Below are 10,186 nucleotides of genomic sequence, written 5' to 3' on the forward strand. Positions count from 1 at the left end.
TCATCACTTTTGATCAGTTTAAAGCATCCTTGCTAAATAAAAGTATTAATTTCCATACTTTCTTTGCCAAAAAAATAAATAAAAATTATACTGACCCCAAGCTTTTGAATGATATAGTGTATAATAAAGCTTTTTATTTCAGATAAATGCAGATCTTTGGATCTTTCTTTTCATTAAAGAATCCTAAAATATTGATAATTAATAATAATAATAATAAATGTTTCTTTAACAGCAAATCAGCATATTAGAATGATTTCTGAAGGATCATGTGACTACAGTAATGATGCAGAAAATTTAGCTTTGATCACAGGAATAAATTACATTTTAAAAATATGTTCAAAAACAAAGCATTTATTTTAAATAGTAAAAATATTTCACAATATCACCACGTTTGCTGTATTCTGGATTAAATAAATGCAGGCTTAGTGAGCAGAAGAGACTTCTATAAAAAAAACTTTACAGCTTAAAAAAAATTTGGCTGGTACTGTAGTTAACTAATGTTCATTAAAGATGTAAAGTGTTACCTAAATAAAAATAATATGCACTTATCTTATAACACTTATATACAGTTACTTAATATCTATAATGATATGCATGATGACAAGATAAACAAAAACATTAAAGCCCAGTATTGGGCTTTAATAGTAACATAAACACATACATTTAGATTACTTTTGACCTGTTCATCACATTGATTTAAATAGGTCTTGTACCATATTGGTATAAAAATACAAAGAGATAATAGAAAATAGAATAGAAATAGTTTTTAACTATATGAAATGCGCTAAATATTAGATTACGTCGAAGTTTCGCAAACTGGGGGTCATGAAGGATAAAATAAAATAATTTCATAAAATAATAAAATAAATCATGACAACAATCACAAATAAAACCTAGTAAACATTTTTTTAAATACCTGTTACCCTGCATGTCATTTTACCATGTGAATAGTATGTAATCATTACGAATGTAGTAGGCTAGTAGGTGTTTATGTTGTCATCATAGACAGGTTCATTTGACGTAACATTAGTGTTAAACTAGTAAGGTTTCCAGGTTGTCCACAGCCGCATGATGATTTTCTTTGTGCTCTGTAAAACGCCTCGTGTTGTGCCGAGCGGGCGGCGAGCGTCTCTATGCGGTTGCGCGAGCGGGTTGCAGACTCACACGAGGGTGTCTGATTTCCACCCACAAACCCCGCTCCGCTCACCCTCCCGGTGCCGATGTTGACAAAGAGTCGGAGCAGGAGGATGGTTGCTCAAGCTACAGCGCCCGTCTGAGACCCCCGACGGTAAACCGGATACCGAAAAACGAACACCGGACCTCACTGTAAGTCACAAAGGCTCGCTTTGTGTCGGCTCCAGATTTCATTTGCGTTATTTTCTTACCTCTCGCCCTTACACCCCCCGCTCGCGTTCCGTCTGATGCTTATCATATGATGCTCATTTCTGCCTGTTAAACGCGCTCTCTGACTCTTCCTCTGTTCTTTGTGCTATTTCGGGTTTGTCTGCGCCTGGTACCCGGTACGGAATGAAGGTGTGGCTCGGGTGATTCGGAACCGCAGCGGGGCTGTAGGACGCTTCGGTTAGGACAATTCAGCGGAGGAGGTCCGGTATGACCAGCAGCCATCCGAAAGCATCGACGCACCGAAGCATGTACGCGGCCCGGTGGGCTTCTTGATGTTTTGAACGCTAATCGTGAAGCAAGACCCCGAAGCGCGCTGGACCTCACCGGGGACTCCGCTTTCTCCCGACGCCTCGCGGGGCCCAAGCCGTGCCTCAAGCGGGAGAGCATGGGTCGGTGCGACGGGAGGTGCACGCTGGTGGTCATCTGCTGCCTGCAGCTGGTAAGACAAGCTTGTTCGTGTTCATTACAAATCTAGTCTTTCCTTAAAAAAAAACTACATACAGAGAAACTGTGTGAGAGGGCGCAGGGGTTCTGATTTGGGAGGGGTGAAGCCAAGGGAGAAGGTGTCCTGGTTCCCATTTCTTATGGGGCCAGTGGAGTAGCCTGTCAAAACTTTCCTTGGAGAAACTTCATGCCCCAGATATGTATGCATATGCATGATTTGTTGGTGTAATGCACAGACTAGACACATGTGGGGATGAGGGGCCTCCTGAGGAAGGGGCTCTTTTCTCATAGGGCTGTGGGCTGGGGCTCCAGGCAGTTTCCATGGAAACAGCTGCGGCACCGAGCTTTGGGATTGCTCCTGTGTGTGCGGAGACAATATTTTTATTTATTTGCCATTGGCTTAAGTGGGTTTAATGGTCCACTGCAACCTGTACTGCTGATTCAGTGATAACAGGTAGGGCCTCGCATATCTGAATCCTTTGGTTGTTTTTAGGCTTTTCACATCCATTGATTTTCATAAATATCTGATTTCCATCCAGAATAAGTCAAAACAAGTTAAAACTTAAATTAAAGTGTACTTCTGGTTAGAAGTTAAAAAAATATCATGTTCTTTTACTGTTTTGAAAGATGTCTCTTATGCTTAGCAAAGCATTGTGTTCATTTAATAATAATTAAATGGTAATATTGTGCAAAATCGTTACTATTTAAAATGACTATTTTCTATTTGAAATGTAGTTTATTCCTGTGATGGCAAAGCTGGTCACATGATCCTTCAGAAATCATTCTAATATACTGATTTGATGTTCAAGAAACATTTATTATTATTAATGTTGAAAACTGTTTTGCTGCTTAAAATTTGTGTAAAAATATTTAGCTTTGCCATTACAAGAATAGATTACATTTTAAAATTTAGTCAAATAGTAAATTTTATTTTAAATTCTAATAATATTTCACAATATTACTGTGTTTTTACAGTATTTTTTTTTTTCAAATAAATATTTGCTGCTTAATATTTTTGTGGAAATATTCAGCTTTGCCATCACAAGAATAAATTGCATTTTAAAATTTTGTCAAATTGAAATTGTAATTTTAAATTCTAATAATATTTCACAATATTACAGTGTTTTTAAAGTATTTTGTTATCAAATAAAAATTTGCTGCTTAATTTTTTGTGGCAATATTCAGCTTTGCCATCACAGGAATAAATTACATTTTAAAATCTAGTAAAATTAACATTTTTATTTTAAATTCTAATCATATTTCAGAATATTAATGTGTTTTTACAGTATTTATCTAAAAAATATTTTTGTGGAAATATTCAGGAATATCACAGAAAATTATTTGAAAATGTTATATTAAATTCTAATAATATTTCACAGTATTACTGTGCTTTATTTATTCAGCTTTGCCATCACAGGAATAAACTGCATTTTAAAATGTAGTCAAATAGAAAATGTTTTTTACAGTATTTTTTATCAAATAAATGTAGTTTGGCAAGCATAAGAGGGTTGGAAGTTTGGCTAAACTAACCCACCAACACAGCCAAGCAAAGCTTGTGGCCTCCTCCATCAAATTAGACAAAATATTTAATAAACCCTTATGTGAGCAACAGAGGATGTGCAGTACTTTGTCAGTGACGGACGCTCAAGTGTACGGAAATCATCTGAGCTTTCTGGCATGTATTCCCTGTGAGTGATGATTCGTCTCTGAAGAATTTTCCATCCTTACTGCTTGTGGTTAATGCGCAGTCGCGTACTGGACCGTTTCTTGGACGGATGCGGCGCGTGTCAGTTTCTGCCAGGAATAGTAGCCAGCAATACCAGACTTTGTGTACCGTTTTCCTGCCAATATAACTTGGGAGTCTACTGCACAAGCTTGTTTTGCCAGTCTAATATTTGCCTAAATAAACCCAGTATAGCTCATTTTGAAGTCTGCAAAGACAAGGGTCGATGAGTATATATGATGTTCTCTGTATTGGTTCCAAGCTTTTCATGCACATTTATGCATGCATACATTTTTGTGATGTTGGATGGTTGTGTATGTAAACTGTTCTTGGTTTGTTAACAGGTCGCTGCATTACAGAGGCAGGTGTTTGACTTTTTGGGATATCAGTGGGCTCCCATCCTTGCCAATTTCCTCCATATTATGGCTGTCATTTTGGGAGTGTTTGGGACTGTGCAAATCCGTTCCAGATATCTTATACTGGTAGGACAAAAGAGCTGAAAATATTTTGATATTTGCATTGTCTGTGTTGTCTTATATGTCTTATATTCATTAATATTATATTTTTATATGTGCACATATATGCATGTCTGTCACTTTCAGTATGCAGTGTGGCTTGTGGTCTGGGTTGGCTGGAACTCTTTCATCATCTGTTTTTACCTGGAAGTTGGTCACCTGTCACAGGTAGGTGATTTACAGCATTGGTCCAGATGCTAGTCACTCTGGAAATAGCCCAAAGAGTCTGATTAAATGTTTGATTTTATGCCTTGTTATGCTTTAATATTAGAGTCATCATAACATGGCATTCATAATCCATTTTACTACTGTATTTACGAGAGAAAGGGCATTTTATTTGATTTCGTCAGTTGGGATCCTGCAAAACAGTTTATCGGTTAACGGTCCATAACGATAATAGGGCTTCTTTGTAATCTTTAAATTTTAATTTTCAAAGATTACAAAGAACACAAGCAATTTTTCTTTGAAAAGTTTGGATTATGGGTCAATGTTGAGTTCATGATTAGGGGATTTTTGCCTTTTAAATCCTCTTTGTGTTCTGCTGTAGGACAGGGATTTCCTAATGACATTTAACACATCGCTTCATCGTTCCTGGTGGATGGAGAACGGGCCTGGTTGCTTAGTTACTCCAGTGCCTGACTCACCATTGGCTCCTGAAGATCATCATGTGATTACTGTCAGTGGCTGCCTACTGGACTACCAATACATAGAGGTGGTCAGCTCAGCCTTGCAAGTGTTTCTTGCAGTGAGTACTTACATTTTATCTCTTTTTTTCATTTACAAAAGTACATGCATTTAAATGTTTGGCAGAAAAGAAGGACACCTGAATGGCTCTAAACATGTTTTGTTCTGCGTTTCAGCTCTTTGGATTTGTTTATGCCTGCTATGTTAGTAAAGTCTTCCTGGATGATGAGGACACCTGTAAGTATTCTGGACTGTTAGAACCTGAACGTGAATTACAGTGACATTACAGTGTTTGAGTTTTCATTTTTCTCTCTCTCTGTTGCAGTTGATTTCATTGATGGATTGGGCTCGTATACTTACCAGGCTCCACAAAAGAGTTCTCACTTACAGCTGCAGCCTCTCTATACGTAAGTACACATAGATTCAGATGCATTCTCAATTATCAGAGCCATTTGTTACTTACAAATGTTACTCTTTCAAAATTTATAGTCTTTAAATATAGTGTGTAAAGATACCATGTTAAAGGAGTAGTTCACTCCAGAATTAAAGGAGTTCACCTCCAGAACAAAAATTTACAGATCATTTACTCACCCTTTGTCTTTTTTTCTTCAGTCGTAAAGAAATGATGTTTTTTGAAGAAAACATTTCAGGATTTCTCTCCATATAATGGACTTCAATGGTGCCTGTGATTTTGAACTTTCAAAATGCAGTTTAAATGCAGCTTCAAAGGGCTCTACATGATCCCAGTCGAGGAAAAAGCGTCTTATCTAGCAAAACAATTGGTAATTTTCTAAAAATAATTTATGTAGTAAGATTCTGAAGTTGGAGAGGAAAATGAGATCCTGAAACCCTAACTGTTTTGAACCGGAATACAGGAGTTCACACAGAGCTAGACAAGATGAGCATTTGAGGTTAAAAAGTATATAAATTGTCAGTTTTTTAAAAATAACTGATTGTTTCGCTAGATAAGGCCCTCCTTCCTCAGCTGGGATCGTTTAGAGCCCTTCGAAGCTGCATTTAAACTGCATTTTGCAAGTTCAAACACAGGGCACCATTGAAGTCCATTATATGGAGAGAAATCCTGAAATGTTTTCCTCAAAAAACATATTTTCTTAATTAAGGTATCAATGGAGCTTCAAAGGGCTCTACACAATCCCAGTCGAGGAATAAGGGTCTTATCTAGCGAAACAATCATTTTCTAAAAAAAAAAAAAAAAAAGGTACTTTTTATTCATGAATGCTCATCTTGCACTAGCTCTGTGTCCATGACTTGACACATTACATAATTACCTAATGTCATGTGTGATGTAGGCGGAAGTACCGACCCACTTTTTACAAAACGACACGTACTCTAGAAAACTTCATCCATGTCCATTGTCTGCTCTATATTCTCCTATAAGTATGACTGATAACAAATATTTTTGAACTCTTTTAAACCAAAGCTGAGCTGTCTCATACCCTCTCGCTCACACGCGCTTGTTAATGTGAGCTTCTTTTGTTGTTGCAGTCTCTGCTATTTTGTTGTTTTTGTTCCGTCTCTTTAGTTTTGTTTTCTACTGTGAAAAGTGACCTGGGACAGTGTTGCCACCCTGTGGAACATCTGATTACTGCAAAATAACTTCAATGCGCATGTGCAACAGTTAAATGGGGTGGTGTGCGTACAACGAAACCCACCCAAAACTAGACCAAAACCAAGGTCCCTTTCAAGGAAAGTCTGTTCACTCTGCGGCCATACATGCAACGCCTCCTGGCAGTTCATCCAAGACCAAGTCCTGTCTAAATGAATGGGGAAATCCTGAAAACTAAAAAAACTGCTTGCTGAACTTGCAATTAAATTACATATTTGAAATTAGCAGCAAAATCTGAGATGAACTGCCCAATGAATGTTGTTTCATATGCTCAAACGCTTATTTTTCAAGCTAGGCCAGCCATTGTGCATTCGCAGCCACAACACGCTTATGACTGCGCATGCGCATTGGCCGGTCCAGCCTCAGATTTCTACGGGAACCAGCAATTCTAATGGCAGCTGCAGTGATGCAGTGACTTTACCAATCAGTGATCGGTTCTTTCATTTAGAAGGCGGGAATATTTCATCATATTGCGCATTGCAGTTTCTCCCATTCATAAGAGTAGGAGTGAACAGTCTTTGTATTACTATATTCTTTGCCCAAAACGTTTCGAGGGGAGTCCAAACAATTGTACTGTGCATGTGTCGAACTCAGCGATCTGCGTTTGTCCGTGGATGAGTGTTTCTTTGAAAGCTGTGCGGATGCAACTGCATGCGAGACGCATCCGGATGTGAAACGTGAAATATTTAGGGGCCTTAACCGTGTATGACTTTTCCAGCATGATTACGAAATGCATGAAGTCACAGACTGCAAGATGAGCATTTGTGGTTAAAAAGTATATATATACTGCAATTGGGGCCTTCAACACCACTTTTTTAAAAAGTAGTGTGCCATGTTGTTGTTACATAATATTGCTTATGTAAAGGCACAATATGTTAGATTTTTTTATTAAAATATCCAAAAACCAATAGAACAGTGTTATATATTTTGCTGACTTGTGTCAGCTTGTGTCCCATGATTCCACACTCAGTCACAGCAACATCAAACTACGCTTTTGGTTCTTTGTTTGTTTTGAATATGCGCCCTCTAGCAGCGAAAGCTTACATATTGTGCCTTTAATTCAGTAAATGGTGTCCAGGAAGTGTAAGTTCATTTGTAAATTTATTAATAATTTATTTACCGATTTATTGATTAATAACTTTTTTTTTCTTTTGCTTTTTTATCTTGTGTAAAAATGCCTTAAGCAATCATTCATAAGTCACGAAATATGTTATAAAGAGCTGCTGATAGTACTTGGGATATGGAATTAATAGTGTGTCATTAGTAGTGTGTTCTATGTACACCACTTATGTTGCCATATATGGTCATTCTGCTGTTGAAAATTTGCATACTGTCCACATAAACAAACTATGTAGTACAAGTAGTATGGTAGTACTTCAAATGCAGCTTATTGCTTTAGAAACCTCACTTTGCATCTGTTCATAATTTGTTTTAACATATATACATCTAGGACTGGATAGAAACCAGAGGAAAACCCCACCCTCAGAGGAAAACAACTGCTTATCTCTGAGAGATGAAGTCCTCTGCATCGTGGGAAAAGTTCTACCAGCTTCAACGTCTGTCTTTGTTGAACTTTGTCTCCCTCTACTGGAGAAAATCTATAGTGCAGCACCAGCCAGAGTTCTAGAGAGAGAACAAGCATATGGACAGGACCACAACAGGATGCTTAAAGTCTCATCGAGACAAGCGTTATTAAATAGGACTTGAAGACAGTAACAGATCTTCTGTGTGTGTGCGTGTGAGTGTGTGAGAGTGTGTGTGAGCACATAGGCCTTTGTATATGTTTGTGTATTCACAAGGTGGCCAACCTTTGACCCAGGTAATCTTTGAACACATCCCGGAGCTGCCCGTTCAGCTCTTTCTGGTGTGTTTTTGCGTGTAGGAGAAAGATTGTTTATACTCTGATATAAGACACTATAATGTAATGTGTTAGATGAATGTTTTAGGTTGGGTAGATGTGTATTTGGGGAATGCTGTAGGACTTTGTGCATGTAAAAACTCACAATAGAGGAGTTGTGCCTCTGGGTGGCCCTCATGTGTCTGCGTGCATGAATGTGTGTTTCTGATTGTGTCGATGTACATGGACAACAAGTTTTGATATGTACTTATGCACCTCACGCATAATGTGACTAGCCATAAATGTTTATTTGAACACAAGCTTAGAATGAATGTATGTTAATGTACAATACTTGTTTCAGGAAGGTTGTGTTTGTGTGAGTGAGAGAGAGAGAGCGAGTGTGGGTGGGTGAGAGAGGGACACACCTGAAGGGTGGGACAGTTGCTCAGCATAATAAACTCTTTCTAGATTATTCTTTGTCCTGGTCACTTAGAAATGCACCTCAGAGGGCTTGTGTGAAATAAAACACCGTTTTTGTTCTCTCAAATACATATGGATGAGGATAAAAGCCTCGTTTTCACAAGGCTAAGTGTATAAAACTAGAGCTCCCTAGGGAGAGCAGCGAATCAGATAGGAAGACAATGGACAGACCTGTTTTATCTCATTGAACGTCATTTGAAATAGCTCGCTCGCAGCCAATGTCCTCCTGCTCTTCACACAAAGGCAGTTAAGTAGCTGCTCACATTTCAAACAGCCTGTTATTTCAGAATGAGCGCCGTTTGTAATGAAGAACGTGCATCTTTTTGACTAGCTTATGGCTTGCATAGCTGTTTGTGAGAGAGAAAAGAAACACTTATTAATCCCACTGGTCCAAATTTACTTCTAAGACACTATGGACAAAACCTGTTTATTTTCCCCCTTTCAAGCACTGATCTTTTTTGTTTTGTTTTTTAACATGTCTTCCTTAAAAATAGTTGAAAGAAAACATCCAAAATACACATTTAGTGTTTATTTTAATACACTTTTCTATTGCTGTACTTAATGAATGTCAGTACATAATAGTATTTTTTAATTTATTAAGTTATCCACCTTACTTTTCCCGTAAGAGTGGGCGTGGCAATTTGTACATTTTATGGATTTGGCTTCCGGTCTCATCCACTTCCAGCTATTTTTAGCTCTACAAAACGGCTTGTTTTCCTGTTTGTTGTTGGAAATTGGTGTGTCTTACCGTATTGTTTTAATGTATTATATCATTTATGAACACGCTGGTTTGTAGTGCAAACAGTTTTACCCGTTTCCACGTTGTTTTCTTCTCTTTATTTTCCTATAGCGGCTAATGAACCGGAAGTCTCGCCCTTAGGCTTTAAAAAGAAATTACAAAAATCTTTTTCAAAAACTGTAAAACAATTTACTTTGTACATTATGATGAAAGCATAACAATCCCTAAAATGTAATACACATACAACTACAACATTTGATACATTTAATTTTTAAAGGATCTATTATTAACTCATTATGGTGTTAAGATATTGAGATTATAATATATGTGATCACATTTTGAACAATAGCTGTTTTATTCACATGAGTGTAATTTTTAAAAGTGAACATGCATGTTTTTGCAACATATATGTTTTTGCAAATAAATAATAATGTAATAAATAAAATAAACCTTGTAACTAAATTGATCATATTTAGTCTGCAACTCATAAAGGCATGCAAAATATACCATAATACTCAAACAAATACAAATACAATATTTATACAAAACGTATTCGTGTATTATTAACGATGTATTTTAAAAATACCAAGATTATAATTCATGCAAACATGTCGGTTGTCGTTTGGTTCACAGTAGCCTACAAAATTGTAGACTTGTAGACGTATTAGTCTATATTTATTCTGATAACTATTAATAACATACTTAAATTTAACTCACACAAATTACACATCTG

General features: G+C 37.1%; 1 protein-coding gene across 1 annotated transcript; it reads left to right on the top strand.

Annotated features, from left to right (window-relative positions):
• Positions 1–1,114: 1,114 nt before the first annotated feature.
• Positions 1,115–8,706, top strand: nkain1 (sodium/potassium transporting ATPase interacting 1). Its single transcript, XM_051136436.1, has 8 exons — positions 1,115–1,326; positions 1,534–1,843; positions 3,916–4,053; positions 4,174–4,254; positions 4,634–4,831; positions 4,947–5,007; positions 5,096–5,177; positions 7,848–8,706. The coding sequence occupies exons 2-8, from the start codon at positions 1,790–1,792 to the stop codon at positions 7,855–7,857; spliced, it is 624 nt and encodes a 207-aa protein (XP_050992393.1). The 5' UTR covers positions 1,115–1,326; positions 1,534–1,789; the 3' UTR covers positions 7,858–8,706.
• The last annotated feature ends 1,480 nt before the right edge of the window (positions 8,707–10,186 follow it).

This window comes from Labeo rohita, chromosome 19 (assembly GCF_022985175.1).
Source record: "Labeo rohita strain BAU-BD-2019 chromosome 19, IGBB_LRoh.1.0, whole genome shotgun sequence".
NCBI classification, from domain to species: Eukaryota; Metazoa; Chordata; class Actinopteri; order Cypriniformes; family Cyprinidae; genus Labeo; species Labeo rohita.

Excerpts from the sequence above, each read along its gene's own strand:
- nkain1 (XM_051136436.1), top strand. The coding sequence starts at position 1,790 with ATGGGTCGGTGCGACGGGAGGTGCACGCTGGTGGTCATCTGCTGCCTG. Across the intron at positions 1,844-3,915 it reads TCATCTGCTGCCTGCAGCTG|GTCGCTGCATTACAGAGGCA; the intron begins GTAAGACAAGCT and ends GTTTGTTAACAG. Across the intron at positions 4,832-4,946 it reads CCTTGCAAGTGTTTCTTGCA|CTCTTTGGATTTGTTTATGC; the intron begins GTGAGTACTTAC and ends TCTGCGTTTCAG.